Source organism: Anopheles funestus, chromosome X (assembly GCF_943734845.2).
Source record: "Anopheles funestus chromosome X, idAnoFuneDA-416_04, whole genome shotgun sequence".
NCBI classification, from domain to species: domain Eukaryota; kingdom Metazoa; phylum Arthropoda; class Insecta; order Diptera; family Culicidae; genus Anopheles; species Anopheles funestus.
In genome coordinates, this window is record NC_064597.1 from 7,637,644 (window position 1) to 7,652,246 (window position 14,603).

At 43.2% G+C, this 14,603-nt stretch overlaps 4 protein-coding genes across 8 annotated transcripts in view; all 4 read right to left on the reverse strand.

Moving 5' to 3' along the window:
* Window positions 1-120: 120 nt before the first annotated feature.
* Window positions 121-840, reverse strand: LOC125761847 (general odorant-binding protein 99a-like). Its single transcript, XM_049423388.1, has 2 exons — window positions 693-840; window positions 121-595 (listed from the first exon to the last, which is right to left on the reverse strand). The coding sequence occupies exons 1-2, from the start codon at window positions 732-734 to the stop codon at window positions 218-220; spliced, it is 420 nt and encodes a 139-aa protein (XP_049279345.1). The 5' UTR covers window positions 735-840; the 3' UTR covers window positions 121-217.
* A 98-nt stretch (window positions 841-938) lies between these two features.
* On the reverse strand, window positions 939-3,137 carry LOC125761835 (uncharacterized). The gene is made up of 2 exons (XM_049423362.1): window positions 1,951-3,137; window positions 939-1,870 (listed from the first exon to the last, which is right to left on the reverse strand). Exons 1-2 carry the CDS (start codon window positions 2,098-2,100, stop codon window positions 1,484-1,486), a joined length of 537 nt encoding a protein of 178 aa, XP_049279319.1. The 5' UTR covers window positions 2,101-3,137; the 3' UTR covers window positions 939-1,483.
* Window positions 3,138-3,273: 136 nt separating this feature from the next.
* LOC125761631 (head-specific guanylate cyclase) lies at window positions 3,274-7,096 on the reverse strand. Of its 2 annotated transcripts, none has more exons than XM_049422963.1 (6): window positions 6,914-7,096; window positions 5,992-6,243; window positions 5,837-5,910; window positions 5,677-5,759; window positions 4,272-5,596; window positions 3,274-4,212 (listed from the first exon to the last, which is right to left on the reverse strand). In XM_049422963.1, the coding sequence occupies exons 2-6, from the start codon at window positions 6,157-6,159 to the stop codon at window positions 3,829-3,831; spliced, it is 2,034 nt and encodes a 677-aa protein (XP_049278920.1). In that variant the 5' UTR covers window positions 6,160-6,243; window positions 6,914-7,096; the 3' UTR covers window positions 3,274-3,828. The 2 variants fall into 2 exon arrangements, with proteins under 2 accessions (XP_049278920.1, XP_049278913.1); XM_049422956.1 differs by having other exon boundaries at window positions 5,992-6,168; window positions 6,914-7,095.
* A 798-nt stretch (window positions 7,097-7,894) lies between these two features.
* LOC125761613 (TOX high mobility group box family member 3-like) overlaps window positions 7,895-14,603 on the reverse strand; it is a 41,916-nt gene continuing 35,207 nt past the window's right edge. For all 4 annotated transcript variants that reach the window (XM_049422926.1, XM_049422945.1, XM_049422917.1 and 1 more), the window contains exons 9-11: window positions 14,074-14,322; window positions 9,764-10,350; window positions 7,895-9,691 (exon numbers count right to left, since the gene is read on the reverse strand). In XM_049422926.1, coding sequence (XP_049278883.1) covers window positions 9,601-9,691; window positions 9,764-10,350; window positions 14,074-14,322 — 927 coding nt within the window. In that variant the 3' untranslated portion in view covers window positions 7,895-9,600. The remainder of the gene's footprint in view (window positions 9,692-9,763; window positions 10,351-14,073; window positions 14,323-14,603) is intronic.

Sequence of the window (14,603 nt, forward strand, 5' to 3'; positions counted from 1 at the left end):
CCCTAACTCCAACTCTGTCGAATTCGCGACAGGTCTTCCCTTTTGGCGGTGTGTAGATTTGGAAGGAAGCGTTAACTTCCCATTAGGTTGATAGTAGCGACTGGCACTGGAATGTTAACATATGCTTGCAAAGATCACTTTATTCCGTTCCGAATCACCATTTCCACCAGAAACCGGGGCCATATACGTATGCCGTGCGGTTTTAGTGTACAAGCGTCTAATCCTTCTTCACGCTCGCCTTGATCAGCGACAGGTTGTTCTTCTGGAAGCACTGGAAGCCTCGGTACGCCCAGTGGCACACGTTACCGTCGGTGTTGGTACCGGCACACTTGACGATCTCGGCACGCACCTCATCGACATCGCGACCGTGCGCCAGCTGCACCACCAGATTGTCTACGATCGGGCCGTTCGTATCGTCGAATAGCTGCATCTTGTTGAAGATACACTTGATGTAGCATTGGGTGGTATCATCCTCCGGGAAGTTCCACGATTTGTACTGCTCCACCAGCTCGTCCGAAACGCTGAGCGACTGGACGCACTCGGCACGATACTTCAGCAGATCGTCGCGCGTCTGCACCACGAACTCAGCGCTCACCTGTTGTTTTTCGGGGCAGATAAAAGAGTGCCTTGCGTTAAGTAAAACCGCGCCCGTGAAACTTCACCGTCGCAGACGCGACTACACCTTTACTTACCATTGCGGCCAGCGCCAGAACTGCAACCACAAACTTCAGCATCTTTGTTTTGATAGGGCGAAGAGGTTTCGTCTGCTCGTGTATGTGAATGCTGCAACACCTAACCTTCCGGGTATGGGCAAGCACACGGACTGATGGTTACGCTTGGTCAGTCTAGCGGCTTTTATAATGCCGCTAGCAGCAAGATCATCCAGACAATCAGCAAACACCACCCCGTAGCGGGGGATTGATTTGCTCCACTTATTTACTTGATAGCTCACGACGTTTCGTCGACGCCTATGGGTGCGCTGTACATTGACCCTCATTGGTGGTCGCTTTATCCACCCGGCTTCAACCGTATTTACGCTTACATTCTCTGATTGCTTTTGCCGAAGTGGAAACATTTCATTTGATTATGTCCCAGACCCAGTGCGGACGGGATCCAATTGATGATCCCGTCCGCGCCGTGTGGACCGTGCTTGCGCCGGGTTTCGGGGAAGATAAGTGAATTGTTGCCGGACACCACCAAGGCCCCACATTGCTGCTTGATCAGCTGATCTGCTCCGATCATGCCAGTGCACACGTCTGATAATGAACCAATGGTGACATGTACGCCCGAAGCTAGAAACACCCGCCACCGGGCACTGATAGCAACGTTTGGTGTGGTGTGATAATAAGGCATGCGGGAGAAACGAAAGGAAGTGACCTGTCAACATGACCTCTCCGGTCGGGGCAAGATTATTTATTAACGCTGTAATTAATACACCGGACAGTGCCGCACTGCCGAACAGGAGGAGCAGGAAGCACTGTGTTCAAAATAAGTCATACTCCGTGCTCTGGATGCAGGCAAAGAATGTGTACGCCCGTAGACAACCGTCACCGGTCACTATCGGTTCCTGCAGACATCGGTTCGTCTCGCTGCGTATATCCTCCGGATCCTCCACGATCGCATTGCTGTACTGCATCTGCGCATGAACGTTCTCCTCGTGCAGCGTATCACTTTGCGCTATCTCCAGTAACTCCGATTTGTGCAGTATACATCGTACGATACACCAGCGACTATCATCATCATCCGTATGTAACGATACCTGCCGCATGTAGTCGATCAATGAGCTGCCCCGTACGGCGTACTGCTTCACACACTCATCCTTATACCGCGACGCATCCGCGAATGTCCGCACGACGTACGCCCCTTGTGTCTAAAATATTGGAACAGGTCAAAACCATACCCAAAAACACCCACGCGGCGCTAGATCCGGAAAGCTGTACAGTGTCCTACCATTACGAACAACGATACGGTAAGCAATAGTGTTTTCATCCTTGCGCACCGTTTTGTACTGCTTCGCCTGCCGTGTGTAGCGCGTACCAAGTATCGCTCGTGGTAAGTCACTTCAGCCCACTGTCTGGGACTTATCAGAATTGGTTCCATTTTATATCTGCGTAAGAATATCGGTTAAATGTCGAACGTTGCGCTGTCGAGCCATCTGCTCGATGGAAGGAACGAAATGAGCTCAAGGTCTTCCAATGGTTTTTGTTGGGCGGCGAAGTTACTACCGGCACCGACACATAATCGACACAATCGTTTCCGGCTTGTTGGTAGAATTATCGTTACGGAGCGTTACCGTGCGGTGTCTTTCGTTCGATTGCGTGGTACAGTAATGTTCCAGCAAGAAATAAATTGCTACACTGGTTAGTTAAGTGCATTCGGTTCGTTAGAATGTCTATATCTTCTGCCTAACTAAACAAAGCAAAGTTAACCGTAATGCGTCATGTTCCTGGATGTTATGGTCCAAGCGTACCTGTCTGGTGACCTGAGAAATACTTCGAAAACCTCATAAAAAAGACATCTCAACTACCTGTACCAGTATTGCTAACTTAGTTCTGACCAAAGTCTAGTACTTTCAAGAACTCCGCCCAATCAGAGAACACCCAGTATCAATACGGCAAACCTGGAAGCGTTCTTTCGCGCCCTGCGACCATCAAACAACGATTTGCGACGCTTATCAACTTTAACACAACTCCTTACAATTGACCGGGCGTCGTTTTGCAAGCCATCTGGCGAATAAATTCAATTACACATGGGAACAAAAGCAAAATGCGCTTCGCAGGTTTCGCTTCATCTTTACGGCATCTTCGTGGCACTCACCTTATGCGTACTGCAGGAATTGTTTCACGCGAAGAAACGCTGGTTTTGGGGACGATAAGCGGCACTCGTCGCTATCGGTACCGTCCGACGAACGTCGAAGGTCAAGTCGTACGAGATCGCGCGAAGGCAATCAGAATTCACAGCCCACATTAGCATATTTTCCAGGACCAGCGAGCTCGCTGGTAATAACTGTAAAGAGGGTGTAGAGAGAGTGAGAAAACAACCTTATCATAAAGGGGGTGAAAGGGCTTGATAATTTGGTGTATTACTTACGGGGCTAATGACCTGGCTCGAAACACAACGATCGTGTTTAAGGATACACTGAACCTCTTGGTATTGCGTGCGGATGGCAAACTCAACATTACTGCGTCCTAAAACTTAATACAAATCATTTTTATCGTTCGGAAATTGGTATTAGTAATGGAACTGAAGGGGAGAAGAAGAAAAAAAAAGCAATTACCCACTATAATTTATTACTGACAATAGTAAGCGGTATAAACTACTTGTGAGGTGAGCTCACAACAGAGACTTAAAAAAAACATCTATTCATCGTATGCAACCGCATCAGACTGGCATTGAACAATGTACGAAAAAAAACAAACAAATGTGTATACATTTCACATCGAATACTGCCCCCTAGCTTGAAACCCACCGAATATCTTTTATTTGGCATATCTCTGAGTAAGGCGCTCTAAAGAGTTTGTCTCTTAATGTAATAACACCTTCAACGAGGGTGATAGAATGTGTGTGTTTTTGGGATGGCGTTCGCTAGCCGTATGGGTTGAGGATGGTAACGCTTTATTTGATTTCTTTAGCGGCTGTTTGATGCCTAGGAGAAGTTGGGTTAGTGGAAATGGTTACAAACAGTGTATGCATTACTGGACCGGCTGGGATGGTACCGCTACCGGTACCTGGTTTAACATCTACTAACATTAATACATTCTGCGTAATACGGAGGCATTAATCTATCATCGAATCGTGTTCCCATCATGCTCTCTGCCAGCGTTTCCTCTACTGGGCGGCAACCTCGAGCGTGATGGTTTCGGCCGTATCCTGTAGCGTCTGTCGCATCGCCTCCTCGATGTGTTCCTGCAGCGGACGATCATTACTGAGCGTCGGATGCTTGTAACCCTCCAGGAAGTAGCACGTCAAACCCTTCGAGTCGGTAAACTCCTTCGGCATGTAGGACGCATCACGTGCATTTAGCTGAAAATCAAAGTCCGGATGCTTTACCAACCATTCGCGCGTTGTTGGGCTAATGTTAATCTTGCAAGCCTCGCTACCGGACTCGAACTTGTTCGCGATCGTTACATTGTGACCGAACAGACAGTACCGTGGCATCTTGCGTCCAACCACACCGGCCAGTACCGTACCGGTATGGATACCGATGCGCATCTGCAAAGCGAACAAACACCTTAAACTCCAACGAAAACAAGCTGTTACCTTTAACTCACCTTGATGTGTTGACCATCGTGCGTGTTGTAGAGCGTGCAGGTTTCAATCATCCGCAGTGCCATCCAGGCGACCTTGTGTGCGTCGTAGATGCTGGCCCGATGCAGCCCGCTTGCCACACAGTACGCATCGCCGATCGTTTCCACCTTGTACACGTCGAAGAATCCGCACAGCTCGTCAAAGTGTTTGTACAGATTCTCCAGCATGTTGATCACCATGAACGGTGTCGCCCGTGAGCAGATGCTCGTAAAGCCGACGATGTCGCTGAACAGCATCGTTACCTCCGGGTACGTCTTGGCATCGATCTGGGCACCGAGCCACAACCGTTCGGCTATTTCCGCTGGGAAGATCAGCTGCAGCAGACTCACGTTTTTCTTACGCTCCTTGATGACGGCCGCATTCGCTTCCTCGATCGAGCTCTTCAGCTTGTCCATGCGGCGCCGCAACCCATCCTGGGCACGGGCCTGCTCACCGACCAGTATTACCTCACGCGTCGCATCGTGCAGCGGAATGTCCGATATGAACAGCCCATTACAGGTCAATCCCTCCAGCCCATCGAGAAACGGTGAACCAACAAACAGCAGCGCGTTCGACTCCGGACAGAACACCATCTGCCCCTTAATCTCAAGACCCTTGGCAAAGAAGTCGGGCCGTCCCGGTGGTGCACGGAGCGAAATCATGAACGGTGTGTTGGTGCGGCGCACTATTTCACGAAAGTGTAGCTGCAGACCGCGCGGTCGCTTGAAGCGAAATACGGTGCTGGCGCACAGCCCAGCCGTACCGGCCCCGACATGCCCCTTAAACAGCCGGCTAAAGGCCGATCCCATCTGCACCAGGCGCAGCTGCTCGTCCATGATGAAGTGCCACGGGAAGGCATCGCAGAAAAAGTGATTGCTCACCTTCAGGTCGCGCGCATCGCCCGAAACAATGTCGGCCGGACCGCGCCGGTCCAATATTTCCTGCACCGGTTCGTCCACCCGCAGCAGGTAGCGGTACCGGGGCGTATCACCCGGCAACGGTTCCAGCTCAATCTCCGGCTCGCAGTTAAACAGCAGCCGGCTCAGAGCGCGCAGACAGCCGAGCAACAGCCAGGCCAATACCGGTCGCTCGGAGGTAAAGATAAGTTCTCCCTCACCGGCACACACAAACCCGGTGTCGGAGATGTCTTCCTCCTGCAGCTTCAACACATCGTACACACCGTCCAGAGATCCTAAGAACTCTTGCAGATCCGAACCGAGACACTTGAACGCACGCTCGATTACACCGACACATGCCGTCTGGATGAGTTCCTCACCGAGATGTACCAGTATCTCCGACACAGCGGACTCTGTGGAGACGGATGTTAAAGCAAAATGTTATATTCCAATTATATTTTTTCTTGCCCAAAACACACACACACACACTCACCATCAATCTGCGTCAAATTGTCCTGAATGTCGGCAAGGTAGTCGTAATGCGGATAGATCGACAACTCGGAACGTTCACTTTTCCTGTATGATGAGAAGATGCGTAGAAATAAGCAATCGTATGCAATCAATAACTCGTTTAGCCCATAACGCGCACTTACAGTTTTGACAGTCCCGGCCACCTGTTGCTGTATTTGCTGATCAGTGACATCAGTGCCTCGTGGACATTGTCGATCTGAAATTTGCAAAAAAGGAAAGAAAAAGGTTTTTATGGAGTCTTTGGTAAATCAGCTTTTCGTCCGAAAGGGTTAATTACCGATGGTGCAGTCAGCAGCTGTATCGCAGCGTTAAGATGCGTGAGCGTAAGCGCATCGCCCGGTATTTCGCTGAGGTCCTCATCCAGATTCCAGTTGTGCGCCTCAGCAATTGATGGTTGGCGCTGGAACTGTTCACTCGAGGTGTGCTTCGCAAAAGGGCACGCCATGGTTTGAAGCTGACGTAAGTGACGGTGAAGAAGATTTCGAGCGGAGTTACTCAACAAGAATTGGGCAAACCTTGGTAATCAAATCTATCTTTCGCGTAAAAGATAGAATAAGGGTGTCGATGTGTGTACATGTGTATATTAAACAGTTTGAAACACACAGTAGAAATTCGGTGTAGGGAAATATTGATTTTCTGTAATAGATTCCCCTGACAGCTTTTCACACCGTGAAACAGCGAGGGAGTTGCTCGTGGCTTTTCTATTTGTTTTCGTTTGTGTGTGATATTGCAAAGATATTAAGAGTTCTTTTATATTTTTTAAATAACCTAATTAAAGCTGTACTTGAAAGGGGACATTAAATTGTACGATAAATGACACAAATATTTCTACAGACGTATAGCGCGATATAAATGAATTTTTCTTTTGGATGCCTTTTCTTCTACGTTGAGCTTTGCGGCAATACGCGTGCGCTTGTACGATAATTTATCGCTCACTGCTGGAAACTCCTTATAAAAACTAACCACGAATTGAGGATTTGTAAAACTTGTTTTGTACCTTACTAGCAGAAGTACTTTGGGCTTTTAGTTTTTCACGATATTAGACGCACTAGATCAACTAAAGTTTGCCACTGTCAGATCTTACAGAAATTGTTCCTATTTTTTTGCGCTTGTATGATTGTATGATTGATGTCATTGTTGCATGTTGATTGGGGGAGCAAGCACACCACTTGCATACTCAGCACAACTAACCAGCTTACCTTTGCTTTATCAGCTTCGCGCGCTTCACCAAACACCAGCACCAGCTTCTACCAAGCACTTGGTCACATCTGGACCGATTCGCTCGAACCGTACACTGTTTATGTTTCTGCGTCCCGAATCATCGCCAACGCGCTTCGGGTACCGATGAAGTTATGCAACGGTTTCTAGCGCGCCTGCCCAACCATAGACGAACGGTTTACGAAGCTCACACTCATGGGCACCGTGTCAAGGCAAGGATATTCTGTATAGCTTTTTTTTACGTTACTTTCTTTCCCCCCACATAACAGATCCGCGCCTTTTTTTCCTTCGTTCAGAGCGCTCACACTATCTCATTCTCCATCTTCTGCTGGTGACGATTAATAATTTAATTATATTCCAACGCACGGCAGTTCCAATAGCACGAGTGCACGATTATTAGCATGAGTGAAGCGATTAGACAACCACTAGCGAATGGAATTGGCCCATTAAGTGTGTCAATTTTGAAATTACATTCCAGATTACCATAAAACAGGCAAAACACATGCTCCAAACAGGAATAGACAAAAAAAAGAAAATATTTTATATTATTACAAGCAGTAAAAGCTAAATGGTGCTGCTTGAGCGATAAAACAATTGAAAAAAGGAAAAAAATTAAAAAAATGATAATTACATATCAAAGTACGAACAATAGCATCAGATAATAAAATGGACATGAAGAAATCTTTCACTTTATGCTTGAGAGAGACATTTTGATAAATTACCATTCCGCATGGTTCGAGTACATTCAGGTACTAGGCGCCTCCATTGAAAATATTTATACATATTTATACATATAAGCAACCCTCAGTTTTCTCAATATTTTTCCCGTACATCATTGAACTAATAAGTAATATAATCCTGCAAACATTATAAAGTAAACTTTTTTTTAACAAACTAACACAATCAAACCCGTCATACTATTAATAAAAGACAGAATAAACAACAAACGAACAGCAAAAAAATGTGAATGTGTGGGTTTTGTTTATTGTTGGTACAATTATGTGCTATTTTCCTTTGTGTCGGTTGTTTTTTTGTATATCCAGCGAGTGTAAGTTCTGTTTTCTGTTCTACTGAATGGAATTACAAAATCGTCTTTATCGAGATCGAATAGCAAACATTTGAAGAACGTCGCGTCGTGAACAGATGCCTTCACTGTTTGCAAGAAAAAAAAACGGCAACACAGAAGTTACGCATACTCACAGTTCGTTGGGTTTAGATTTGGCTTGTTCATAAAATGTTCAACCATGCTAGTGCGTTTCATTTGCCCACAATATTTACCTGCGTATCATACGGAAAATAGACTAAACACTGTTTTGCTTCTGCCAATAAAATGGAGGCTGGCACTTGTCAAATCAAACTCAACAAGATAAGTTTTAACAAACAAAAAAACAACAGTTCAAAGCCGTCTGCCTTTGCTGCATCTGCATTACAATTACGCCTTAAATACAATTTCAAAGTTCAAAGCTTTACCACGGTTTACCGCGACGTAACGTTGTAATACAAGTTTGCACGCCAACGTTAAAATTATCGATAATAAAAAACGTAGTGTACAAAAAAAAGAGATGAAAAAGGTTTCACCCTTTTCTATCAAGTGTGTGGTTTCATTTGTTTGTTAGTTGCTTTTTTCCCCTTCTGTATTTTCTTAATTCACACATACAAATACGAGTTTCTTCCGTACATGCAAGATTTCTCCCATTAATGTATTTTCTTGCGCTGATCAATATTATTATAACTAATTCGGTTTCTTCCTCCTTTTCGCCACTACTAGTATCTAGTTAATAAACGTTTAATGGTATGTGCTAGCACGCACGGGGGGTTGACAACAAATAGCGCTACGAGGCCTGGTGAATGTGTGTTGTCTTTTTTTTTTAGTTATGCACAGTCTTTTCCGTCTTTTCGAGTTACGCGGATAATGCGAATTTCACCATAAATTGCTACATTTACAATGATGCAAAGTAGCGAGCTTTTAAGGATAATTTTAAAATTGACAAATAATAAAAAAAAATAAATTCCATTAAAAAAAGTCTACGAACTGTTAATCCGCGTAACACGGGAAAAAGGCTTTAGTTGTGCAACTGGCTACAACGTGTACCATCACCGATGTGCTGACCGATGTTTTTTTTTCTTTTTTTTAAATAACTTAAAACCAATGATCTTTTCTCCCACCAAATTGGATCCTTTACCATTTTTGTGTGGTAACAACAAGTAGTTCCCGAGATACAATTTTATACGGACAATTAGACAGTCACAATCAAAACTTTTTTGTAAAAATGTAAAAATATAAATCCGCCACTGATGGTAAAAATCTTCTTCTTCTAATAGGCAAGAAATCTAATTTTGTTCTTTAACAAACTAAAGTTACCAAACGTTGTGTGGTATTGAAATATTGCCACCAAACACAAAAAAAAACTGTCGTGATAGGTATAATCGGAATCGACGTAAAAGTGTACCTTTATTTCACAAGAAAGTCATGAAAGTAAAATAAAATAATTGCAAAAAAATTGTACTAAACAAACGTATCTAAAGTAGAAACAAAACATGGCGTAAAATGGAACTTGATTTTCAAGTTATTTTGAAAAAGAAAAAATAAAACATTGGCTAGCACTATCTAGGGTACACACCATTGTGTACCATTTCAACCATTTCCATTCAACACCGGTTACGGGGTCTATTTCACCGTTGGCAAAGGCTGCTGTTGCTGCTGCTGGGAAGGACCATTTCCTTGAAGGCAATCCTTTTGGAAGGTTGCAAAGACAGCACTGAAATGAAAAAACGAACAATATTAGATGGTAATCCGAGCTCGCAAACGCAACTTCACGCTTTTAACTAACCGACAGTGAGCGACGACACACTCCTGACTGCAGTACTCATCTTCCCAGTCCGGGTTTTCGATCGCCTGATTGTTGCAACCCTGTCGGATGCATTTCTGTTCGGTAGATTCCTGCTTCAATGGTTGCATTTTGGACGGACAGGATCGTTGTGCCACCGTTGGTAAGGTCGACTGTAGCTGCTCGTGATGCTGCTGCGGTGTACCCATTAGATCGTCCACAACCGAGGCCTGTGACGATAGGATACCGCCCTGCATTTGCATCTGTTGCAGCGGTTGCTGCTGGTGCAGCATCGGTTCTAGCTTGACACCGTGCTGTAGGTCCTGCTGTTGCTGTAGATGCAGCTGCTGCTCGTGATGTTGCTGGTGTAGTTGTTGCTGATGGTGCAACTGCTGGTCTGGATGCAACTGATGTTCCTGTTTTATTTGCTGGTGCATCTGATGCTCCTGTTTAATTTGATGATGCTGTAGCTGATGCTCCTGTTTGATTTGCTGCTGTAACTGTTGTTCCTGAAGCAGTTGTTGCTGCTGTTGCTGCTGCTGCTGGAACTGTTGTTGCTGTTGCATCTGCTGTAACTGCTGGTGAGACATCTGTAACGAAACCGGGACAAAATGAAGCCATCAAGCAAAGAGAAATTGGCACAGTGTATATCATGTGGAATCGTCATGTGGACGCGAAATGACGCGCTGCAATGGAATAAGTTTCTTACGATGTGAACAAGTGTGCGTATATAGAGGTGTGCGTGTGTGTGTGTGTATATGTGCTTGATAAGCTGTGCTATCAAAGGGATTGTAACGCTACGTAACGTTAACGTAACGTAAGAAATACGTTTCATCAGATATACTTAGAAGGTTTTTCTCTACAAACGCACCAAAGCATCTTCCTGTGGAAAGAAATTATATTATACTTGAAATGTAACACTACGGAACACTACACGCATTGAAATACACAGTGCAAAAAGACAAAAAGGCACGAAGTAGAATGAACCGACAGGACAGCCATTTTGCTGTCCGATTAAACCGCATTATTAAACAAAACGCATGTATGTATTGTACACTATGTATTTCTTCAACATTAATCATGAACAGATATAAAATTTTGCACTGAATCCGCACTAGAAAACAAATAGGATCGTACCGTTTACTAAGTAAAAAATGTAAATAGATTCGTTTCGCTCTAGGGATGAATCCGTTCGGGTTTTTTTTTGTCTCGTGTCTCGATCACTCCGCTCACACACACACACTCTCCCCCAACCACTAGCTATTAATTATTGTGTCTTGTTACGGTTTTTATTTCTGATGTCTAAGTTTATTCCCTCATTTCATTTCCTTCTTCCATTTTAAGGTTTGACATTTAAAAATTAACACCACTCCTGGAGATAACACTTCCTTTGTTTATTTTTGTGGTTGTTTTTTTTTGTTTGCTCTTGTTTGTTGTTGTTATTCCTTTTTTATTTTAGGGGACCAAGTATTAAAAAAAAAACAAAATAAAATAATTTTTTTTGGAGGAAGGGGGAGGTGGCTTGATTTTTCCTGATTTTTGTTGTTGTAGTTCCTCTGTCTTTGATTGTTTAAAAGGAAGAATTGTTTTACACAGTTTTTGTGAAGTTAATCATTCTTTTTTTTGTTGTCTTACTTATCTGGAGTATACCATTTAAAATGTGTATATTTTAGTATGTAGTTCTGTGTGTATATCGCGTGTATGCATGTTTTGGGGTCAATGAAATAAGGTGTACTATGTAGTTATAGTTATAGCGAATACCCAACTAGGGAGAACAAATTTCATCCTAGTTAGCATGATGTTTTATAAATCGCATAACGTTTGTGGATGTGTGGTTCGGGGTTTGTTTTGGTTTTTTTTGTTGTTGTTACACCGAAAATATTAACGTTTCATGTATGTATGCGTGTGTGTGTGTGGGTATGTGTGTTTGTTTTTTATATATACATGGACAATTCTGGTTTTTAGCTTAACCAAAAAGGAACATCATATGGAGGAGGGTGGACGGAAGAAAAGTGGGCTTAAAGTTTGCTCTCATACCACACTTCCCATCCCGTAACCATGTGCCCCCTCTACCCCAGCTGGTTCCTATTTCCATCATTTTCAATCGTTTCTAGCATCTATCGTACTGTTTACAATGCCTTTTACAAAGTGTCTTAACTAGTTCTGCAAATTGGTTACAATTTAGTCATTTTTTATAATAATGTGTGCACGTGTGTGTGTGTGTGTGTGTGGATGTTTTGCCTCTGTAGGATTACACGAAAATATGTTCTCTGTCTTTCTGGTTTTGTCCTGCCTCTGGCTCGTCTATAGCTCGTATTTTGGCTAGTGGCTTAACTTCGTTTCCAACATGCTTCAACTGTCTGAGCTCTATTTCTCTCTCTATCTCTCTGTTTCTAAAGCACGAGATGCAAACACACACACACATACACATACATGCAATGCACACGCGCATCGCCAAAAGTGCGCTGCCGTTAGCGACTCTGTGCAACACAGGTGCCGTTTACTTTTGAAGCGAAACAGCGTAACATAGAGTTCGAACCTCTGCGTTATCTTCATCCAACTTGATTTGCTCGTGCTGTTTGTCTACCCGCTTAGCTAAACGCTACCCTCCTGGTCTTAGGACACTGGTGAAGCTGGTCATAAGTCGCTAAAGTTAGTGCAGACTGCTGCTACAAACGTTCACTCCTATTGACACACGCCTAGAGCCAATAGCAAACATTACTAGGATTCACTTCGTAGCGAAGCTTTTGCCGAATGTTCACATTTCCCGATCGAGGTCTGACTTCGTCGGTTTTTGTCAATCGAGATGGATCTTTTTTTAATTTCTATACCTATGTGGCTGTTTTTATATGTCTATTTACACTTTTTGTTTTTTTTCTCTTCAAATTAACAAGCAGCACAAAAGTCTGCCTACTAACTAATTCTTGTTATCATTATTTAGATGTATATATATATTTTTTATGTATATATATATATATAAGCTTACGCTCGGTGTCAAATTATAGTATACTTATATTTATGTATATCCATTTTTTTGCCTATCCATTTCTTCTCTCCTCTTCCAGAAACACTATCAAATATGCCCAACTCAAAAAAGGGGGAGGGGGGAGAATTGTTATCATTTATAGAAAACATTAAACTAAACAAACTACAAATAACATATGTATACGACAATTTGACAATTAATTTTAGTTTGGCTGTAATGCGACAATACGTTCAATTATTTTTTTTTATATTAGCGTGTATGTAATGTATAAACCCTTCCCTAACCGTGTAACTTTCCTTGCCTACCCTTTTTTTTCGTTCGTAAACCCCTTTCGCTTTCCTATCACTCACCAACCCCCCTTCTTCTTTTTTTTCTCCCCACTTCCCTGTCTTACTCGTTTAACCCTAGCAGGTTCCTCATTTTGGATGCGATTTTAACGGGAATATGTCGCAACTCTATGAGACGCTGTTCGGCTCCGAATATCAACGTGGGCAGCATCTGTGCCATATGTGCCCTAAAATATGTTGAAGCTTAATGGAAAGTGCTGCAATGGTAAGCAAAAGAATACTGGTTGCGTTATTTATCACCACACAGAGAGAGAGAGAGAGAAAAAAAAACAAAAAAGCTATTTTGACGCGGGTTCTGCCAACCGAAGGCAGTGGTAGTAGCAAAAAAAAAGAGTTTGTGGATGGATTGCGAAGTAAAAAGCAGTTAAATGGTAGAAAAAGTAAAAGCTAAATCACAAAGACGAATAACTCAATCGACTCGAACAAAGAAAGTGAAGATTAAAAATAAAAACAAATATAAAAATTGTACTCTGTTGTCTATATTAGTCTCCTTATATATTTTCATACTAATATAAAACGGTACGATTGTTTATATTGGGATGCAAATCTCTTTGTGATGATAGACAAAAAAGGAAAGTTCTCATGGCATTCGAAAGAGTGGGGACAAGTGTTTTGTGTTTATCTAGTAAGCTGTGAATTCGAATGTCAAATACTTTTACATTATTGCACTACGGATAGTACACTAAATAGAAAACGAAACTATTCTAGCTAAAAGATGAACACGCGATCTCCAATCTCAAATGAGAATCTGCGTGTCATAATGAAACGAGTTGCCCTAGTAACTGTATACACCGTTTTAAAACGTTTCAAAAACAATGTGTATTAAAATTAAAAAAAAAAAAACAATGTAAAAACAAAGAAGCATAAAAATAAACCAAAAACCGAATGGAGCAGATAAATACCGAACACAAGGCCAGTGTTTGGCTGGGGGGGGGAATGATGATGGAACACTAGACGCTACATCCAGACCAGAAACTAACCTGCTGGTTCATGTAGTGTTGCTGACCGGTCATCGGCAAGTTCATCATCGACGGGTGCTGCTGTTGGGCCATGCTCATGTGCGGCTGCTGCTGCTGCTGTTGATGCGATAGCATCTGCTGTTGCTGCTGTTGCTGTTGCGAATTCATCTGTATCATCGGTCCGTGAATGTGTGATGCGGTGTTTTGGTGTTGCTGCTGCTGCTGTCCAGGATGTAGATTCTGATGCGAGTGCGACATTTGCATCATAGCCTGCGGGGAGATCAACGCAAATGGAAAGGAAACCGGAATGTAGTAAATGAAACACATTTTTTCACCGTTATTGATATCGGTTCCGTAACGGGAGGTTGATCGATGTATGATGTTGCTTCCGTTGATGGTTGATCGATTGGATGGGTTTAAAGACTATTTACAACACATTTTGGATTCCCTTTGTCCCTTTGATAACGAATACTATACGCATCGCATTCATCTTAAGCTTAAAAAGTAATACTTGTTCGTCACAAGGTTAATGTTCAAGTAGTACATATGTT